General features: G+C 50.0%; 10 protein-coding genes across 10 annotated transcripts; 7 read left to right on the top strand and 3 right to left on the bottom strand.

Moving 5' to 3' along the window:
• Positions 1 to 80: 80 nt before the first annotated feature.
• BDR25DRAFT_264664 (concanavalin A-like lectin/glucanase) lies at positions 81 to 2,169 on the top strand. Its single transcript, XM_033686882.1, has 3 exons — positions 81 to 475; positions 534 to 949; positions 1,005 to 2,169. Exons 1-3 carry the CDS (start codon positions 403 to 405, stop codon positions 1,680 to 1,682), a joined length of 1,167 nt encoding a protein of 388 aa, XP_033545614.1. The 5' UTR covers positions 81 to 402; the 3' UTR covers positions 1,683 to 2,169.
• A 1,575-nt stretch (positions 2,170 to 3,744) lies between these two features.
• On the top strand, positions 3,745 to 4,357 carry BDR25DRAFT_315752 (uncharacterized protein; the record flags this gene model as incomplete). Its single annotated transcript, XM_033691550.1, has 2 exons — positions 3,745 to 3,935; positions 4,021 to 4,357. 2 exons carry the CDS (start codon positions 3,745 to 3,747, stop codon positions 4,355 to 4,357), a joined length of 528 nt encoding a protein of 175 aa, XP_033545615.1.
• Positions 4,358 to 5,096: 739 nt separating this feature from the next.
• On the bottom strand, positions 5,097 to 5,405 carry BDR25DRAFT_304759 (uncharacterized protein; the record flags this gene model as incomplete). Its single annotated transcript, XM_033690278.1, has 1 exon — positions 5,097 to 5,405. A coding segment is annotated over one exon (201 nt), but the record flags the coding sequence as incomplete, so codon positions are not given.
• Positions 5,406 to 6,683: 1,278 nt separating this feature from the next.
• Positions 6,684 to 7,343, top strand: BDR25DRAFT_175385 (uncharacterized protein; the record flags this gene model as incomplete). Its single annotated transcript, XM_033684167.1, has 1 exon — positions 6,684 to 7,343. A coding segment is annotated over one exon (660 nt), but the record flags the coding sequence as incomplete, so codon positions are not given.
• Positions 7,344 to 8,702: 1,359 nt separating this feature from the next.
• Positions 8,703 to 10,772, bottom strand: BDR25DRAFT_304760 (uncharacterized protein). The gene has a single exon (XM_033690279.1). The coding sequence runs from the start codon at positions 10,504 to 10,506 to the stop codon at positions 9,166 to 9,168; it is 1,341 nt and encodes a 446-aa protein (XP_033545618.1). The 5' UTR covers positions 10,507 to 10,772; the 3' UTR covers positions 8,703 to 9,165.
• Positions 10,773 to 14,491: 3,719 nt separating this feature from the next.
• BDR25DRAFT_372621 (uncharacterized protein) lies at positions 14,492 to 16,230 on the bottom strand (the record flags this gene model as incomplete). Its single annotated transcript, XM_033697237.1, has 2 exons — positions 14,492 to 15,782; positions 15,844 to 16,230. The coding sequence occupies 2 exons, from the start codon at positions 16,228 to 16,230 to the stop codon at positions 14,811 to 14,813; spliced, it is 1,359 nt and encodes a 452-aa protein (XP_033545619.1). The 3' UTR covers positions 14,492 to 14,810.
• Positions 16,231 to 16,308: 78 nt separating this feature from the next.
• BDR25DRAFT_357140 (uncharacterized protein) lies at positions 16,309 to 17,702 on the top strand (the record flags this gene model as incomplete). The annotated part of the gene is made up of 10 exons (XM_033695766.1): positions 16,309 to 16,374; positions 16,406 to 16,432; positions 16,485 to 16,595; positions 16,675 to 16,927; positions 16,958 to 17,128; positions 17,214 to 17,262; positions 17,329 to 17,398; positions 17,455 to 17,511; positions 17,577 to 17,635; positions 17,666 to 17,702. The coding sequence occupies 10 exons, from the start codon at positions 16,309 to 16,311 to the stop codon at positions 17,700 to 17,702; spliced, it is 900 nt and encodes a 299-aa protein (XP_033545620.1).
• A 274-nt stretch (positions 17,703 to 17,976) lies between these two features.
• On the top strand, positions 17,977 to 18,779 carry BDR25DRAFT_264676 (uncharacterized protein). The gene is made up of 2 exons (XM_033686883.1): positions 17,977 to 18,296; positions 18,347 to 18,779. The coding sequence occupies exons 1-2, from the start codon at positions 18,043 to 18,045 to the stop codon at positions 18,441 to 18,443; spliced, it is 351 nt and encodes a 116-aa protein (XP_033545621.1). The 5' UTR covers positions 17,977 to 18,042; the 3' UTR covers positions 18,444 to 18,779.
• Positions 18,780 to 18,925: 146 nt separating this feature from the next.
• Positions 18,926 to 19,342, top strand: BDR25DRAFT_181412 (uncharacterized protein; the record flags this gene model as incomplete). Its single annotated transcript, XM_033684214.1, has 2 exons — positions 18,926 to 19,009; positions 19,061 to 19,342. Coding segments are annotated over 2 exons (366 nt in total), but the record flags the coding sequence as incomplete, so codon positions are not given.
• Positions 19,343 to 20,056: 714 nt separating this feature from the next.
• BDR25DRAFT_176650 (uncharacterized protein) lies at positions 20,057 to 20,443 on the top strand (the record flags this gene model as incomplete). Its single annotated transcript, XM_033684176.1, has 1 exon — positions 20,057 to 20,443. A coding segment is annotated over one exon (387 nt), but the record flags the coding sequence as incomplete, so codon positions are not given.
• Positions 20,444 to 20,785: the final 342 nt, after the last annotated feature.

The following is a 20,785-nucleotide window of genomic DNA, read 5'->3' on the forward strand; positions in this document are numbered from 1 at the left end:
TGACTGACCTCCCACCGAGCCGCTGGAAAGCGCATCGCGTGAACATGGTCGGGCCTTGTTTATGGCTCTCTCCATTTTGACAGGTGAATTGGATCATCCCCACTCCTAGCTTCTCCACCAACCCTCGTGTCCTTTTATTTCGGTTGGTTTCCGCCCACTCAAGCCATCCGTCATTTGAAGATCAGCATCGAAGTTCCTGGGATTGTCCAAGCGTGACTGGTTGCCCAACTTTCCACACTTAGCGGTTTCGCCGTGACGGCTTTTGGGAGAACTTGGTTGCTTTATCCTAGTCTCTACCTCCATTCTCCTTGTAACTGCCATATATCCTGATTATTTGACTCTTTGCGTCTTTTTTGCAGTCATTCTTTGTTCTTCTAACCTGACCTCTAGTCTCTCTCTCGAATGTATTCTCTTTCAGGGTTGCGCAACGCTGTTGGCGCTATAGCATGGTTCCTATTAGGGATGTCTCGATTAGGTGAGCAAAGCGCGCGTGTCATCCTTCAAGAACCCTTTCGGTAACAAAAAACTCCCAGCCAATGCTTATTGCGAATGCGGATATTCAGTCAATAAGACGAGCGACTCGAGTTTCGCATTGTTCACCGATTTGTTGGAAAACGATTTCTTGCACACCAGAACCACGAATTTCACGGCCGTGGGCTGGCGACCGCAAGAGTACAATGTTTCGGCAAAGGATGCGCGAGGACCTTTCGGCAAACAATTCGTACCAGAAAATATCGAAGCCAACCCTTTAAAAGACCCGTATTCGTGGGCAGGCAATTCGGACCGTGGTGGAGACGCTGGTTTACAGTTGTGGGTTCGGGGAGACCATTCGCATGGATTTGTTAGCGGAGCCGAGATGGCATCGGTTCGCGACGACGCGTTATATGGGAGTTTTCGAGTGGCTATGAGGTTGTCGGGTTCGGCAGGGACTTGTGGAGCCTTCTTCTGGGTATGGGAGCATTCGGTGATGGCACGATTCGAGTCTGGTCGCTAATGCTGTGCAGTTCTACAACAACTCCCAGGAGATCGACATGGAATTCTTGTCCAAGCAATTTAACTCTTCACAAGGAGTGGTAAACCTCGTACTTCAAACACCTCAGTCTGTCAAAGAGGGCTTTGACGCCTCAAATACCTCCGATTTCAAGGTCCAACCTTTGCCGTTCCGACCCGATCAGGAATTTCACGAGTATCGCTTCGATTGGTCACCCCAAAAAGTCTCATTCTATGTCGATGGAGGGTGGCTACAGGATTTCACTGAGAACATTCCGAGCGAGTCCGGACGGATGTTCATGAACCACTGGAGCAATGGCGATCCATTGTGGTCAGCCGGTCCTCCTGGACAGGATACTGCCTTGATAGTCTCGTATATCAAGGCGTATTTCAATTCTTCGGACACCGCACGGCAGAAAGATTACAAGACACGATGCCCCACCGTTGATGCTACCAAAGTCTGCCAAATCCCAGATCAGATCGTCGCTCCTAACCCGTCAGGGGCCAACGGTAACAAAACCGCGCACACATATTTCTTCTCGCTAGACGGAGGCTATGCACCAAATCAGACAGTATATAATACCACTAATGCCACCCGCAACAGTGCATTGAGAGGCTTCGCCTCATCTAGCTCAACTTTCGCTTATGTTCCTCTATTTATCGCACTGTTCAGCTGGGCGATCTCGACATGAGCTTCTAGAAGTTCTCACACACTAATCAGCACTTTACCACTTCATGTACCTTTCCTTTTGACCTTTCTGACTGACGCGCAACATCGAGCGTAAATGTCCTTTTCTGTGTCAGTTAACGAGCAGATTAATGAGACCACGGCGTTAGTGGCACATGGCACAGCAACTGCATTCCGTTACTTCTTTTTCGTTCAGGATGTTCTGCGTCCATATGACTTTGTTTTGGATACCTCCCTGGCTTGGATTAGCTTAGTGTTTATCTTTTCATTGGATTGTTCCGCTTCCTGTATACTTTTTTGTAACGGAGAATTGATTCCTCCTATTCTTCTACCTACATACCTTCCTCTTCGGTCAACTGTTTTGGCTTGGTTATCGCATGGCAGACTAGCGTTGGTGGGAAGGACATGTCTGAGATATCGCTACGAGCCAAAATTGAAGGGCCGTTTGCATGGGATCCGGACAATAAAAGTAATATAGTTTGCATCGAGGCACTCAATTAGCCTCTTCTCGATCCCATGGTTTCCTCGTCATAAGCCTTATGGGCGTTGTTCTAGATTTGGCTATCGTTATGGGATGCTGCGCTCTGGCAGGCCTCCGTCTCCGACGGCGCGACACCAAAATCCGACTTGGCGTTTGGAGCCGACGACCATGGGAGGACAGCCCAGGTCTTCACGCGGTAAACATACAGCCCTACCCCTCAATAGATACAGATTGCGAGTACGCATAATGTAGAAGACGAAAATTGCTCTGGAATCCAGTTGGTTGTGCATATGACAATGCAGCAGTAGCACGCACAGCATTCCACAATCCCTGCGGCACATCGCCTCATCCTCCCGGCGAAACACGAGAAATTGCCTGATTGAGCCACAAAGGATTCACGACCCAAAAAGCTTATAAAGAGACATCTTTACATCATCAATCATCACTGATCTTGACATCTCTCCCCTTTTACTCCTGAAGACAGTGAGGATATTACATGTCCCTCGCCTCTTGAGAATGCTGCTCTGCTCTGGCCAAACACAAAATTGCGCCTCCTTTATCAATCTTTTGCCGACCAACAACCGGCGAGTAGCCAACGACACATCTCCGTCGCCAGTGTCACGGCGGACAAGGCGGGAGCTGAACGAGCACTTGGTTTGACGGGAGCACCGCTCTGCTAGGCTGAAAAGGGAGGGTTAGACGAATGCTTCGCCCTGTGTTAACGAATCAAAGGTTTGATCTGTAATGAGACCCTGGCATTGAGGCGGCAGAGCAGATTGAGGGGATCTGAAGGGAAATCCCGGTGGCTGAAAGTCCTGTCTTTGTGAAAGTCCAGTGATACATGGATAAGGCGAAGAAGGGGGTTCGTAAGGGGTTTGTATGGACAGAATGGGGCTCGATGCGTCTAAGCTGCGGTGCTCGCGAGCTGCAGTGCACTGTTTTCTCAACCTTTTTCTACTCGCTCCGCTCTCTCCTCCTCTAATCAGGAGGCCAGCCCTGCTTGCCTGTCTGCATTCCTTTACTTTTCGAGCCTCCGGTTCCCCAATCTCACATCATTCCTTCTCTATCATTCTTTGTTGACGCCCGACGTGAACGCCAGTCGCTGCTGCCGTCAGCCAATTTGCGTCGCTCTCGTTCATTTTTAGATCGACTCGTCTTGCCTTGCCTGACCGACGTTGTGCACCCGCAAGGCCACTCACGTTATTACAGCATCTTGGTTGCGCGTTTCTTTTGAGACAGTACGGATACGGAACACCTTTTCGAACTACACTCAAACAGAAGTACCCGAGCACTCCTTTGATTTCCAGAGTTCTTGTCCTGGAGAAGGGGATCTCGTCCACTCGCTTTTCTTTGGCGTCAGCACTTTCAACAGATAACGGGAGGGTCAGCAGGGTGCTTGATCGGCTTCGACATCTCTGGAAAGGAGGGTTGAAGAAGCAGAGCAGCATAACAACCAGCGATTCATCACACAGTCGTTCCTTAGACTTCGAACCATTCACGCATCAACACCACGAGATTCTCCTCTTGCATACCTAAGTGAAACTGGTCATCCTCATTCACTCGATACTAGGTTTTACGACTCGCAATGCGGATATCATCTCTTCCAGTGTTTCTCCTTCCAACACTTGCTGCCAGCCGCATCTGCCACTCCCAACCACAACCCGCAAGTTCTCCTTCAACCGCGACAATACCGAGCCCCACGGCCACGTCAATATCAAATTCGGGTATACCAGCGCCAGAGCCGACTTCAACCCCTGCTGTCGCGGAGAATCTCGAGTAAGTCCAATGCATAACTCCCATCATCATTTTCCCAATCAACCAATCATCCTACTATCCAAGCCTCAAACCTAACGACCCCCAGTCTCCGCGAAATCGTCGCCGACCCCAATGCCGTCCAGCCCACATCCCAACCCCTTGCCACCGCAGCCGCCGTAGAGCAACTCTCCCTAACCGTGCAATGGGTGGAGACAGTTGTGAACGGCGTAAAAACCTGGGTCCCTGTCACCGCGACTTTCAAGTTCGAAGCCGTACCTTCGCAGGCTCCGGGGCCAGGCAAAGGCATTGTTGGTATGGGGACGTTGACAGGAGTAGTAGGAGTCACTAAGACAGTGAAGGAGGGCGCGGCGCCGACGACTGGACCTGGCTGGAAAGGAATTGGTGCGGCATTAGGCATGGGATTGGCTGGGTTGGTTGTTTGAGGAGGATGATGATAAGAATAGAGTGAAAGGCGGAATTAAAAGAAGAGGGAATACTGGATAGGATGTTGATTCGAAGGATTTCACAAGCAGGGATAGGTGTTGTATGGATTGATATTGAAAGAGTCGAAGAGGAGGACTTACTGTGCAGAATACTCCCAGTTGAGTTGGATGAAACAAACATCTTAATATTCGACGATGAAGTCTGCATGATAGACTCATGACACTTCTAAGACTTCCAGTATTCAGACTTCTGCGCCATCCAAGGTAGGATGCAACGAATCAGCAAATACTTAACGTTTCTTCCCTGAGCTTAGGCTGCGAAGGTATCCAAACCTGGCAGTCTTTCATGCTCATACAATCGTGCTATCCCACATTACTTTTCACAACTCTTGCAAATCATACAGAAATCTTGGTCTCCCAGTCCTATCACCACCGCAAGCCACGTGTACCTCGATGGCGGTCAGTCCAAGTTATAACCCACGAGATCCACTCTACCCCCTTGCACAACTCACCAAACACACCGCATCATGAATCATGAACACCTAGGAAAGTGGCGAAGCATCAACAAGATCTGTCTGCAAACAAGATATAGCTCCGTGTAAGTGGGGCCCGGCCCTTTCCGGTCTCTCTACGGGAATTTACGGAAACGCATTGACAACAACACTGACACTCTGATATTAACGTCGAACGACCGACCGAGCGCAAAGCTCCGAGTGTACGACTCACAGGACAGGAATTTCTAAGATGCGAGAATTTCCTTCAACGTGCTAGCAGGGCTGGAATATAAGAGGTCGGGGAGATAGGAATTAGAATGAGAGATTAGGAGAACATTCGGAGATTGGCAATTGATGGGTTGGTACGTGTCACACCACTTGGTTGCAGTTGTGCCTTGACTTGGGAGATGGTTGGCAAGATGGATTTGCATGTGCACCTGCACATCGGCGGGATGCGTGCGAACGGTGTGCGTGGGATGGCAAATAGCGGGTCGGCGTGAGGCGGTGTGTAGTGCGGCGGGTGAGGCTCATGAGACTTCTCCATAACTCGATAACCTATTTGGCTGTGTATGGTATGGGGTTCCTGCAGGATGAACAATAATGGACTGATGGGATACTCGAAAGCTGGCTTCTGCGGGAGACGTGTGACTGAGTGCGCAACACCGTGTATCTTCAGCTCACAACAATTCAGGATGCGCGACTTCAATATTCGGAGGATGCAAATAGAGACTGAGATACATAAATCCCAGTGCCATGTCCGCGAACACCCGTCTCAAATGCGGCGTTTTCAGCCTCAGGAGACACTATTCTTAGGCTGGCTGGGGAGGGGGGGAGCTGGTCGGGTGATGGCGTTGCTGAGGCGTGGGCAAAGCTCTCGGAGCCCCGAAAATTGTGGCGCTAGCCTTATCGACGCCTTATCGGGGTTGACATGCACAGGGATCCACGGTCTACCGTTGCTCAACCCAACGTTCCAGCGCAACGACCTCGACAACGTGATTATGACTCTTTCCTTTCTGACTACTGGAAAATTTGTGTCTGTGCAAGGTTTCATTGATTGTCGGTGAGCGCATATAAAACCTCAGCATGGAGGCGTGAAGTCAGTTTTTCGTCGATTGTCTTTCTTCCAGCTTGGCTTGACATCCACCTGCGTACATCCCAATTAGGAATCTCTTACTGCCATAAACAGCTGAATCGCCTTTGGGTGGCTTCGGAATCCGCGAACGCAGCCTCCAGTTCCTTGTACCTACTCTTTGCATATCTATGCCAGGATATTATTCGTTGAGTCCGATTTACATAAGACCTGCGTTTCCTGCGCTGGCCTTCCAGCATTCCTCTCCTCCCTCTTCCGCAGATTGTTCGCGTTCTGTTATTCTTACCCCAGACAATTCGCTCGCTTCCACGCCGGCTACGTCGCCTTCCGGGACTATTCAGACTGCTTCTGAAGTTGAGTTTGACGAAGGGAACTGCGCATACACCCGCGAAGAATCAGAGTGTACTGCGGTATCTCATCACATTGAGGCCAGATCTTCAATCACTGAAGAGATTCTCTTAAAGACAAAACAGCAAGAGGACGAAGGAGAGCAGCAAGAAGAAGGAGAAGAAGAAGACTACAGAAAGGAAACAACATGTCCTACTACGCCGTATACTACCACCCTCCCACCTCCATGGTATACCCGCCGCCGCCCCAACCTCCCACCACTCAACATCCGAATCCCTTCATCCAGCCTACAGCCTTGCAATCATGCGTACCTTCAACAACACCATCGCAGTCCCAGTGCATTGGACCTCATGGTAAATGCGAGCCCGTATCCAAAGGCTGCACCGCCGAGCCCGCTGTGAAGAGAAAGGGACATGCGATAGCGGACGAGCAACTCCAGTCACCACTCCTACGCCTCCCCGCTGAACTCCGAAATCAGATTTACGGCTACTTGCTATGCCCAGATACATCGTCATTAAGTGCATTAAAGTCAAAAAAGAATGATCTCGCCGTCCGCGGCTTCAACGAAACCTCGACCTCGATCCAACTCTATCCGGGTATCCTATCCACATGTCGGAAAATCCATGGCGAGGCGCACAGTCTGCTCTACACGACGCATATCTTCCACGCACACCCTAGCCTCCTCGCCTCCCTGCCACACCTTGCTTCTAAGTCTCGCCCGGTGCTGTATCCTTCTGTTACCGGCAAAATTCGTCGCTGGCAGATTAGTCTGAGATTGGATACGGATCCGCGATTCACGGCGCAGCAAGCGCGCGCTGCCTTCTCTGGCGCGGAGTATCTAGAAATCCGTGTCTGGCAAGCGCAATTCGAGGCCTGTAATTGGGACGTTTTGAAACTCTTCCTTGGGGTTCGAGGCGTACAGGTTGCTCGAGTTGGCGGCAGCGTGGACTTGGAGTTGTCGGAGTGGTTAGAGAAGGTTATGATGGGTGCTGAAGATATGAAAAGCGGGAAACAGGGTTGTGGGGAACCGGGCTGTGATTGCAGAGATGGAGACGTGATGTTAAATAAGTTTCAGGGGAAGAAGGAGTTAGTTTGTGGAAGGTGCTATGGAAAGGTGAATGTACTGGAGACGGAGGGGAGTGAAGCTGAGTGGGATCTTTGGAGGTTTGCGGCACCATAGAGGGTGGAATTGGAAAGGGTGCGATACTTCAAAGTTTGTTAGATGGAGAATTGGTATTTTATTCTTAGATTTGTGATGCTAAATAGCATCGTGCGACGCATTGGAACGCTTTGTAGATAGACGCATTTACCGTAATTTTCTAATACCACCACACTTTACCCTTCATTTTCCGCTCTATCTTTTTTTCTCTTCAAACTAAGCATTTTTAACCTCTACCTCCATCATCTAGCACTCCCTCCCACTCTCACTTCTCAGTGCCCTCCATCTCTCCTCAACCCACCCGGAATACCCCATCTAGCCATCCGTCGCCCCTTCCAGGGTCAATCCAAATCCTTCCTAAATCACCAACCCTCCGCCTGAGTGAAATCCACCGGTTAGCATCGGGTACCTGAATAACGGGCATCTGGCAAGGATCGACGCAACCGTTATTAGATCTCCTGTTGTCACGCTATATGTTCAACAGCCATTGTATCTTTGCTATGTAGAATACCACTCTCCCAAATGACAGATCTCAGCAAAGGAGCGTATTGTAGCAGGCCTCCCCCTGTTGCGTCATCTAATCTCCTACCATCTATGTGTGGCGGAATACTATGGCGCTTCAGTGCAACTGAAGGGGGTGCTGTGCTTCAATAAGGGAAACTGAGTATTTCTATCCCCATCTCTAGTTACTACCGTTCTTTCATCCAGTCTGGCCGCATCGCTTCAGTTCGGTATTACAAACTTCAACATTTCAATCGCCCTCTTGCACTTACGTACAAATTCTTCAACTTCTAGCCCCCTTTCCCAAAACCCCTCATCGTCAAACGCCATCTCTCAATCCTGAGCGGCACTTACCACGGAGATATAGATTTTTATGCAACGTCTTACCTTGCGACAGGCGCACAGTCCTCCAAAAGAAGTCTAGATGTTCTAGATAATTTAGGCAGAGTGAAGCCAGAAAGGCAGTATGAGGCCAAAAAGGCATTGCAGGGCGGGAGGCGTATAGCCGTCAAGCCACAGAACCCGGAAGTTACGTAACGAGACGCGGAGGCGAGACATCTCGCGACAAGGCCGGTGACGAGAGAAAAGCTGGGGGTGACCCACGTGATGAGGTGAGGGGATTTTTGGGAGTGACATCTCCGGATCTGGACCTGGGTGCATGAGGGCACGTGGACTTGGGACTGGTCGGGGAAAGGCCTTGGTTGTCCAGGTGATTACAGCTGGAAGGTAAAGCAAGTAGTGATTCAGGGGGAGTGAATAGAATGGTACGATGAACCATTAGGAGCAGAAATTGTAGATTCCACTCACACTAAGAATTACTCGATAAGTTGCATAGGCTGGTGGTAACCAAGACACGCTTTTCCGCCAACACCATGCTAGATTCCCAATTAATCCACAATGAGGAGCTCCAGCTGCACCGGGCTCAACTCAAGCCACGTATGGAAACCAGCCTCCATGTAACTCCACGCTGTTTCGCTATTTCTGTTCCGAAAACCCAGTATCAATCGCTATCCCTAAGTTACAAAATGGGATGCACTACTTGCAAAGCTGCTAAGAGTTGAGAAATATGTATGTACTGAATAATAATTTCGGGTATATCCTCCGCAACCAACCGTTTAATGCAAGACTTTCTCTACACAAAGGAAATCGTGGCTGATAGGCCGTTACGGGAATATCAAAGATTCGATTCAAACGGACGGTCGACGCTTATGCCCACTCAAATATTCAGTGAACTGGCTTCGTCATCTAGATGGGCGATGTCGTAGTCGTCGACATAAGTAGGCGGGGATGCTGGAACGTCTTCATACATTGGTGGTTGCTCTTCATCCCATGAAATTCCCAAACCCGCACGTTCAGTGAGGACGAGGTGGAACTGTGTGCGTAGGACACGGGCTGCACCTGTTGGCGTGGCTTGGTTGGGTTTCTTTAGTGGAGCCCACTCCTCAGCGACAACCATTTCGATGATTAGGTTGTGCTTCACCTCCATTCCGTTGGGGCTGTCCATATCGCACACTGGCTTCAAGGACATGTTGCAGGCGGCGCGGAACTCGGCGTCGATGTTGCCTTGGTCGAAGTCGGTCTTCCAGCCATGTTTGACTTCCTCGTTGGCGATGACATGGACGTCCTCGTGGAGGATACCTTTGCGTTCTCCGCCAACCTTCGACGTGTGCTTGGCGCAGGCTGGGGATACGAATTTGTGAGTTTCTTCAATGCGCCAGTTGAGTTTGCGCAGTCGCCATCGCGTTTGCGAGTCGTTCTTGTTAGTCACGATACCTGAGAGGCGCATTTCGATCGGGAAGTCGCCAATGGGATGGATGACCGGAGGCAGGGTCAACGCTGCGGTGAGATTCGTAGGAGGGAAGATCCGAATCGAGTGCTTCTCATTTCCCGGAAAGATGGCTCGCTTGATATCGATCTGGCGACCATATTTAATGTTGTCGCCAGTGGAGGTAGTTGCTACGACGGATAGAGAGTAGTCGAGGGTTGCAAGAGAGCCATGCGTGGTCGCAGGTAGGTATCCAGGTAGTAGATGACTGAAAGGGTACGCGTGCATGCCATGCCTTAAGGATACTGGCGCTTTAAGGAAATCCCATTTGTGAATCTCGGTGATTTGAGTGGAACATTCAGAACAGTGCTGAACGACGGGTTTTTTCGTCGTAACAGTTGCGAGCAGGCGCATTTCGAATTTCTCAAGGGTGACATGAGGTTCGGAGACATCCAATTTAAGTTGTCCAGAAAAGAGTGCACCTGTAGAGGTCTGCGGGCTGTTGTAGAAAACGAGGGGTGGCGACTCTACGAGCATGTCCATTCTGACGGGCTGCTGAGGCTCAACCTTAGGGCTCTTCTTGTCTGCGTGATGCCTTCCTCCGAGGCTGTGGCGCTTGAAGGCATCCATGACGAGAGACTCTTGTGATGCTTTGTGAAGGGGCGGGGGATTGACAGAGTAGACGGGCGGGAAGAGGGGTATCACGTCCTTTTGATGCTTGTCTAATTTTTGGTGGTCGGACTTTGGCGATGACGACGGCGCCCTGACAAACGCAAGAAGGCGGCCTGGCATGACTAATACTAATAACAAAGGCGAACTTGGAATTGCGAGCGGTTGGAATATGGGGAAGTAACCAACGAACAAGTTCTGTCCGGGGCACTGGTGCGAGGGGAGCGGCGACGAAATAGTTGGCAGGAGTGTTTGGGGTCTAACGGCAACTACGAAAGGGTCTTGTGTTGGTTCAATTGATGAAGGCACTGCAGCGGCAATAACATGGTCTTGAAGTAGGAAAATAATTTCAGAGTCTCTTCTAGCATGGGCAGGCTGTGGTCTTTAACCTGTTGGGCGTGTCTGTACATAATGGAAACTGATGACTGGACGTCCTTTGAAAGTGTCGCTCTGACGGACATCCAAGCTTTTGTTCAGGGCGCCATGCCTTTCACGGCAAGCCCACGCTGCAGGTGGCTGCAGTTTTCGGGTCAGGAGGCAGGTGCGCCCGGACCACATCCTGCTCTCTCGTGATCGCCCTCCAGGAAATGGCAGCTGCGACGATGCGTCGTCACTGTCCTTTCAGCGGTCTCGCCGTTCAACCTCACCTTTCAGCTCTCATGCCATCTCGCGCCCGCCCTGTATGCGCCTTTGTTTCGCCGCCGACGCTGACCAGCTTAATGCCCCGCCAGCAGACACTCACCGACTCTGTCCTGAGTGGTGATACTCAGCGCGCGGCTCCCCATACGCTGTCCCTCGCCGACGGCCGCTCACTTGAGCATGCTTCATGCTAACCCAGACTGTGGCTTGCACCTGGGGCGTTCGGTTGCCAGCATCGAACACCCGTGGACATTCCCGCAAATTACCTCGTTCAAGGGGCGCACCGCCTGATGTCTCCGTGACGCAGAATGATGATCCATCGGAGCATCGAAGCCTTGTTCCCCGCAAAATGGCGTCGACCCAGCTCAAAATGGCGACGCTGGAGATGAGCTTTTCAGCATCTCCACGGAGCGCCTCCCACTCACACTACAGGGCCATTTCCCATGCCCTCTCGCTGCCTGTTTCCGCCCTGCAAATTGCCTTTTGCCTGCCATTGCTAATGGGGTAACACGCGAAGCAAGACATGATGTCTTTGCACTGTCTCAACTCGCATGCCAAGGATGAGGTTTTAGGTAATGCATGGAAAATTTCGTGGCAGCGGTCCAATACATGGAGCACGCTTCGAAGCTTTCTTCAATTCTTCCAACTGTGACCTGACTCATCTCCGCCTCGGCATGCATTTTCCATCGGACTCGGCATCCTGGATTCCCGGCCCACTGCACTTTGCTGTGCCTGGCAGTCTGTCGAGTAACAGAATCCACTTGTTGAGGCTCAAGCCTCGGAACCATTCAATACTGTTACTTGATTGCAACTGTTTTTATACCCTGCGTCTCCACCAACGTCGTATCGTTCCTCAATGATATCGTCGGCCACCTCCGAAGACGCTTCAACCATTCCTAACCGCCATCGTGATGATGCTCGATCACTCTCCGAAACAGGGGTCTCACGATATTTCGCTTATTTCGGCTCCGCGAATCCGGTTCGCAGAATTTTCACCCGCCAATGGATCCTTAGCATGCCTCATCAGCCTTGTCCCGATCCAGTAACAGAAGAGCAGATGCTGCATCTCCCATAAAAACTCGTCTTACAGATACCGTTGGGAGTCAAAATAGGTGGATCCTAGTGGATCCCTTCAGCCTTCAAATGCCGGGTGGACGACCATTATGGTGCTTAAACCAGAAAACTCAGCATTTAATGCGCTCTCAGCGCGGATGACGATGATTTAGAAGCGAGTTGCACCACCAAGGTAAGCCGACGCGCAAATTTCGCCATTTAGGATTCGCAAGACACCATCGTTGTTGTCCGAATTTCAACTTCTCTGTTCCGGAGTATGCATCATTTCACCTTGCATGATGCAGTCACCTACCGAGAAGCATTCTTCGATTCTTTCTGTCCAATCGCAGTCTACAGCGCTCCTCAGCTCGACTGGGGTTCAGCCCTATGCACAAACACTCTCTGCACTTTCGTTTTTGCTTTTGACTGGTCCAGCGCACGCAGAATTCTCCTTACTTCTCATTTTCTCTTCCTCCAGCTCCACCTATTTAACTGCTGTTGTCCAGCCCTTCAGCCATATTTATCTGTATCACTTGCAGAAACAGCCGCATTCCGGATACTGTAAATGGAAGGATTGCATCACATGGATTTGCCTTCAGGTATGTGTATATTCGGTGTGAGACACCAAGTCAGCGATCTACGACTCCGCCAGCCATATCTGTAGAGGAATGTGATGTGCAATAAATTGGACACGGACCTCTCACAGAGTACCCTAAAGTTACAGTAGGAAAGCACTGTCCGCCAATATCTTACCGACGTCGCTCTAACTCAGCTTCTCCAGATCCATCTCGCAGAGGCCTAGAACTGAACCCCTGCACTTTCTTCATAGGCTCTGCTTCCATGCACTTCTTCAAGCCACATCATGGGAAAAGATCTGAAAATGAACGTACTGCCAGCGCGCCCACCTGTCATCCGCCCAGTCAATGCCCGACCTCGCTCGCAGCATCGATTTCCCGATTCAGTCCAGCTAAGTCACATATCAACAAATTTGGTCTTCAGGGTCGACGTGGACTCACAGGTTCCACATACCGGCTTTACTGGGTTTTTGGCAGGATCTAGAGGCGATCATTTCACAAACCGCACTTTCATCACGTAGTTCCCTGTTGGTACTGAGGGCCATGCACAATCCGTTCTACCGACTAACCCATCTTGTGGATACATTATTCGACTATAGGGGGGATATCTCACGATGGAGTCCAATATTGGAAACTTCAAGATTTTTGTTTTAGACCATCAAGTACCCCGTTATCACCCAGTTAGGTTTGGGCTGCTGAATGGAGAAAACGGTAAGCCTCAACTGGAATCACACCCTCTGAACGAGGCCTCGAGCACAACTTTTCTCACTCTACAACTATCAACTTATTTTCATGGTGAGCGAAGCCAGACGAAAGCTTAAACGTATATCCACGTCTCGCTGCCTAGTTTCCTTGGTTCTTTCATTCAATCACCCAAGAGCGGAAATTGAGGAACAGGAGTATGTTTGTCCTAATCTCTGAAAATCCCTGTCTTTCAATGAAAACGTCAGGTACCCTTACGTTCTACAATGCGAAATAATTGAAGTGAAAGCAGAGTAGTAATCTGGTATTGTGACTCGGCATCCGATTCATACGAGAATCAGCAAGCTTCCTAAAAAAAAATTCATGGCCCCTGAACCGTTACAACGGCGTAGGGAGTTACCACTGTACCCTGCAACCGTAGACAGAAATCTTAGTAGAAGGCAGGAGCTACTTTCCTTGGCACGGAAGTCAGTCCGTCGCGTTTCTGTCAAGTATTTTGCGGTCCTGCTGGAATACTATGCACAGATGCCATAGAAAGCCAGGAAGAAAGCCTTTCGTTGAATTTCTCTTTCAGAATACCCGATCAAGATCGGTCAGTACACATGACAGGTTCGTCTCCATCTTGTCAATCTCTGCTCAATATCTTCATATTTTGGAAGGGAAATTGAACCAATAACAGTCGCTCACCTTCATTTTATCAAATCTTAGCTGTTACTATCTGTGCCATCTCATTGCATCTGATTAATCAACCACTCAGATTGGTGCAGGCCCGGCCTACTCCCCATCCCAGCGCCCTCTCACGACGCGTCATCTGCATCCATCACTAGAGGCTTGGAAAAAGGTACCTGCATCCCCGGCTGGATCCAGTTCACTGGGTCGGGTCCATCAGCGTACATATCCAATATGTTGAAACGCTAGTTGAAGGGGGGCCTCGTGCACGGGCAGGGATAGGGGTAGGGTTATCTGATAACTCTATTCTAACTTGCATCATCTGTTCAAAGTATACTTTCATCTCATGCCATGTAAGAAGGAAAAGTAGAGATTCTTGCGATATCATTCATTAGGCGCATGCATCCTGTACTAATTCATCCATAGATAGTTCCATTTAGTGAGTGGAATAGGAGTGGAGGCTTAGGGGTATCTCAACCGACCGACCCGATGTCTGTCTTTCCTCTCCTCTCATTTTCTCGTCCCTCCCCCCCATCTCTACCCTGCTCAAATCATAAGCCTGTGCCTAGTTCCGACAACCCCCACATAATCATTAAAGCGTCGCTCATTTCGTAGACGCTCCATCCGCCCCAATCCCAACCCCAAGAACCCCGCACACTTAGGACCAGGCAGAATGCTCGCTCCAAAAGCGAAACTCGCTTCAAAAAGCGAAACACGCTCCCAACACCGAACTATTGCACTCATCATTAATCCTTCAATTCACATCCCGTCTTCCAACCACGCGAGTACTTAATTTACAACCGACCCTTTCACAACGTCTCCCCACCCGTCATCCTCAAAATCCCCCTCAATGTCCCCCGTACTCCGTTCCGGCTTATGAATCCTCACCAACAGCAGGAAATAATCCTCCAAAGGTAACAGATTTAAGAGCACCCTATTCCCCATCCACGCAACCCCACACACCATCGCGCCCGCCACAGCATCCAGAATAAAATGATTCGCTGTCGCTATAATCGCAACGAGGATGATCGTCGGGTATGCAATACCGAGGATCAAACACAGCAATCTGCGCGGACACGGGAGTCTGAGTCTTAGACTGCGGGATCGCGTGAACGGGATCCGGGAGGAAAATGTGCGGGGGCGACGATGCCGCGGCGAAAGCGGGATCATGCAGATCGTTAGGCCGATGAGGAGCGAGTATCCGAAGTGAAGAGATGGCATCGCGGCGTATTGGTTACAGAATTTGTTCTGTGTCCATACAGAGCTTTCGCCCGTGGCGCCGTGCACGGTGTCGACGAAGCCGTAGGAGCGCGCTTCTTTACCAATTGGGCCTTCAACGTCGGGGTCGGAGAGTAGGCGTGGTGGCATGCATGGCCAGAGCGTGAAGACAATAAAGGCGAGGAGGTTGCAGACGGCCATTGTGCGGCGGCGGGCGGCGTAAAGTTTTGGTCCTGCGAGCGAGCCGCCGGGTTCTTCGATGAGTTTGTTGGGGAGGGGGAGGTTAAGACGGTTGCCGGCGGTGGTGTAGTAGTATAGCCAGACGAGGAAGAGGATAGTGCCGGGGATGTGGATGAATGAGTAAATGCGGTTGGTCCAGTGTATGAGGAACGGGTGTTTGAGGAACCAGTGTTGGATGGGCAGTTCGTGGAAGATGTGAAGGGATTGCTCGAGGTGAATGAGTTGGAGAGCATGGTTACGGGCGACATTTACGGTGCCTTCGACGAGGGTTACGGCGGTGAAGGCGCGGCCTAATTGGTATACCTGACTTACTGTCAGTGGTATTCCTGAAAACAAAAGTGGAAGAGCAAGAGTGGGAGCATACCCAATATATCAACGCCCAATACCACGCCTCAACTAAAAACGGAAACTTCTTTAGCAACCGGCTCAGAAAATATCTCTGAAATCTCTTTGTATTTGGCGACACGACTTCCTTCCTAAACCCAAGTATCCGTATCTCTCTTTTCCTCCATTTTGGTTCCTGGGGCGTGAATAGCGAAGGCGAAGAAGCGCGATTGTCGTCAAGCAGTGAGGCGCTCGAGCGCGGACTGGAGCTTCCGGATTCAATGGAATCTGGGGAAGACGAGCGGGAGGATCTCTGACTGCGTCGCTGGCGGTCAAATATACGATACCGAGTGTTCCGGTTGACCCATGTGCCTCCGAACAGCAGCGTCACTACCACGAGTGGCTCTATAAAAGCTCCAGCACCCATGGTGTTGTGGGGGACAGAAGTGAGAGAAGCCAACTAGGACGAGGACGGGTTATATGTAGAAGGGCAGGAAGCTTGCGGATGCGGCACGGATCTTCGCTGCCTCCACAGAAGCTTATTACCCAGGATCGCTGCGTTGCCTTCTTTGTCCTGAGGTGTCGAATGCCTAGTGGGGTAGTGGGCAAGGGTAGCTCCGAATACCCCGGTCACTTTTGGTAGGTATATCCGCGAGGGAGTCCGGGGTCAAATGTGATCAGATATCTGATGATGTCCCTCGATATACGGAAAACGAGAATAGCTGGGTGAGGGAGAAAGACCAGACGAAAAGACGTCGACAAAAAGGTGTAAGCAGTGCGGAGAGTTCACAGGTGAGTAATCTAGGTAACCAAGTGTTAGGATAGTTTGTAATTAGGCGACGGTGAAGTCAGCGGAAGAAACGGAGATTAGAAATTCGACGAAGAGAAGTGGCTTGCTCGAGTCCTCCAGCACTTCTTTCTCCTCCTGTTCGTTGTTATCGTGAATCCGAATTACTGTTGTTTGATGGATGTCGCCTGCGTTATGCCGGCTTCATTTTTGCTCTCACAGCTCGCCACAACCAACCGCCATATATACGTCTACCCATTGCCGTCAGTCTCTCTCTCGCATCGCCTCGGGTTCGCTCCCTCAGCGGTGCCGGATGCGCGCCGAATAGGGTTGAGAGGTCACGCCCGCCAGCATCTTAAAGTATAAGCAGAAGCCCGAGCACGCGACCTCACACTCGTTTGGCTCTTGCTAGGCCCGATTAGGCTTAGCTTCCGTACCTCCCGGCTGGAACTCACAAGGCTGTCGCTCCGAGCAAGCCTTGCTTTCGCAGGTATCGGCCGACCAAAGCTCCGCGCTTCCGATGAGGTACACAAGAACTGTGGACTTGCAGCTGATTGATTATTTTACTCCTCTTTTGGTCCGTCACATGGCGTTTGTGGAATAAGATTATGTCATGTGAGGAGTACCGTACTCGCCAGCGGTTGCCAACATTCCAGTTTCTGTCAGCTGGCGGTCGATCGGGCATAAGCTTATTTCGATAGTGTGTTATGTAAGTTGCTTGACGATATCTGATTGGAGATCCATGCTTACAAAATCCAGTTGTCTGACATTGCCGCTCGTGGGCTGCAGTTTCACAGCTAACACACTCGTAATGGGAAGATTTTAACTAACGTCGATCGGGCCGTGACGGGACAGTGGGTGTAGCGGGACGTATTTGGCAATCGGACCTTCGCAATCTCTTCTCTGCAAGCCTATAAGGCTGTAATTGGATTCTTTCATTCTACATTTATAGATGCCTGAGGAAACCAATCTCCGGCAACCATTAGTGTAGGGCTGATGTTGCTGTCAGTCGATTCGTCAACGCCGTCGATCGCCACTTTAGCAAGTCACCCCTGTTCATTCGCGACCAACGCAGTCTAAGCATGATTCGGGAGACTGAAGATGAAAATTAATGTCTGAAAATGATATCACCTGGTGTGGAGGACCTTTGCGACTTTATTGCACACATTCCGCGAGTTTCGCCGATCGATGGCCGAATCCTTTAAAGCCCCTGCTGACGCCAGTGTGGAGTGCTGTATTTGTCAGCTAAGTAATATACCGCTACCCCCGTTATAGACTAGATGATGTGGCGCATGCCTGTCAGCTCACATGATGTGCCTAAATCTACCGCCCTTTCAGTTCCAATCCTGCGACGAGACTTTCGCCACTCTTATAGCACTGCCAGCCCCTACTTCCAGTTTTATCTTTTCATTTGTGGAATCTCAGCCTTTCGCAGCTAAGATCTTAGTTACTATGGGTCAAACTACTCCAAAGCGGGTTATCCTCCGCTGTCGCGAGCAATTCTTTAAAGATCAGAAGATAATGGTAGATGCTTTCTTTGAATCGCAAAATCTACCAAATCTCGAGGGACACGGTGTGCATATATGCAGCGAACCCTCTTCTACCCGTCTCTATCTCGTTCTTGATCTTCATTGTGAAGAGGTTCCAAATGTCGATCTTAGTGAGTTGGAACTTCAAGTATTCAAAGTCTCAAGAAATACTACATTGTACGACGTCTCTCTAAGCTGCGAAACTCAACTAAACTAGACCTATCTAGTACATTCGAAGATCTAGGAGAGGGTGCAAGAAAAAGGGCTTACCAACGATCGCTTAAACTAGATTGGGGAGCCAACCAATCTAATCAGACGAATTAGATGGCGTTACTCCTTTACAAGGAGGACAATCTCCATCTTTATCCGTATCTTGAACATCGCGGTTCAGGGGAAGATCCCTTAAAAACCCAGATGGAGGAAGGCATGCAATACGGCCTCGATTGACTGCTGCTTGACAAAAGAGAATTTCTTTTCGATTTTCGTGTTTGGGATTCCGCACACAAGATCGGAATGTCTCACAACTCCACTAACACATCGTCCTTGAATGGATATCGACTTAAAAAAGGAGTTAAGGTTGACCCAATTTGATGGTAGTCAATCGAACGCGGGGCAGTTGAAGATATAACTTAGATCTTCGTGCAGATAGATACTCGGAACATAGATAATCCGATGCGCTATTCTTTTTATAGCAACATTCTTTGGCTACGTGTCCTCTGCTCTAGTGCCTCGCCCTCCCTCGCTGCCCACCCTGTACCTATTCGTTCCATTCCATCCCATCTATCATCAACCTGTAGTACGCTAACATGGACAAGGCAAGTCAAGCATTAGCACGAGGAGTCCGCCCCGGTGTCCGCAGATCATATCGAACCCTCGCAGACCATAGTGAAGTCCCTTCTTCTACCCTTCATGCTCGTGCCAACGGTCGACCCTCGATAGAGGAGAAGGCCAAAGGCCAACGATATCTCAGAGACTATGAGGAAGCTGCCCTTATTCAGTATCTCTTACAATTATCTGATCTTGGACAACCTGTTCGAATCAAATTTATACCCTCCCTAGCCTTCTGCATCACCCGCCAGCGCTCTACAAACAGACCTCCCAAGCCTCCGCATGAGGGCTGGTCGAAGGATCTAGAAAAGCGATATCCAGAGATCAAAGCGAGACGAGTTAGGGCCCTTGAATGGAACCGCCACGAGAAGAACATATACGGGAAGACAACTCACTGGTTCGAAGCTATTCAGCGGGTCTTGCATGACCCGATGATACTTCCTGAGAACGTCTATAATATGGATGAGACTGGAGTCATGCTATCGATGCCAGGCTCTGTCAAAGTATTAATGCGAAGTGACGACTTACGAAAGCATAGAGGCGCACGAGTTAAGCGTATAACGGTAACTGCAATTGAATGTATTAGTGCTAATGGTAGGTATCTAAATCCTCTCGTTATTTGGCCGGCTACTACTCATCGAAGTAACTGGACTACGTTTCCTACCCCTGGATGGCAATATGCGTGCACCGAGACTGGATATACCGACTCTTATATTAGCTTGCAGTGGCTCAAACGTATATTCGATCCTGAGACTAAGGACCAGGCTAAGGATAGACCTCGAGTACTAATCTGTGATGGGTTTGGGACGCATGAGACCCTTGAGATCCTAGAGTTCTGCCTTACGAATAACATCATCCTGTGCCGCCTTCCTTCTCATACATCACACAAGCTCCAGCCCTGCGACGTCTCTACCTTTGCTCCGCTGAAGTCTGCCTATCGTGAGCAAGTCGATCGGCTGGAGCGAGGTGGTGTGAACACAATCGGTAAGGAGCATTTTACATGCCTTTATAGCCCTGCGAGGGTGAGAGCCTTCACGCCCAAGAATATCAAATCCGGCTTTGCTGCGACTGGTTTGTATCCATTCAATCCAGATAGAGTGCTCAGAACGATGCCAAAACCTCTTGCTGAATTGACCGTTCCCCAAATCAACGAGATAATACCTGCTCCGGAAGATGCAGCATTGGAATCACCTGTAACGCCAGTGTCAGCAGAGGGTCTTACGTCGCTGCAGAATATCATTATGAAGTATAACACCGACGCTATGGACGAGACGAGCAAGCTGCGTTTCTATAGACACCTACAGAAATTTGCGAAAGCCGCTCAAGCATCGTTTGCTAAGGGGGCTCTCCAGCAAAATCAGATTCGACTGATGATGAAAATCAATAATGAAGCCAAGGTTCGACGATCAACGAAGTCGGTGGTCCTAGGAACAGCAAAGATCATGAGCTACGAAGACCTCGTGGACGCAAGAGTGAAGCGGGCCGAGCAAGACGCTGCGAAGGAAAAATCCAAAGGCAAACGTGGACGAAAGCCTAAAAAGGCTGCAGTAGAGACCGTGGATGGCACAGCCGAGGGCACGGCAGATGGCATAGCAGATAAGCCCAAACGCGGCCGGAAGCGCAAAAATGCTGCAGAAGTCGATAGAGAACCAAAGGGCAAAAGGGTACAGACGAAGGAGACGTTAAGGAAAGAGTCTAAGACGCACACAGAGCATGATAAGGGATCGCCAAAGGTTCCAGTAGCGCAAATGTGGTAATAAGTGGTGGGAGGGTTTCTACATAAGTGTTAGCATAAGCTTGATGGGTTTTAAAGTAATATACTGGGTCTTTGCGTAATA

Source organism: Lindgomyces ingoldianus, assembly GCF_010093535.1.
Source record: "Lindgomyces ingoldianus strain ATCC 200398 unplaced genomic scaffold BDR25scaffold_23, whole genome shotgun sequence".
NCBI classification, from domain to species: Eukaryota; Fungi; Ascomycota; class Dothideomycetes; order Pleosporales; family Lindgomycetaceae; genus Lindgomyces; species Lindgomyces ingoldianus.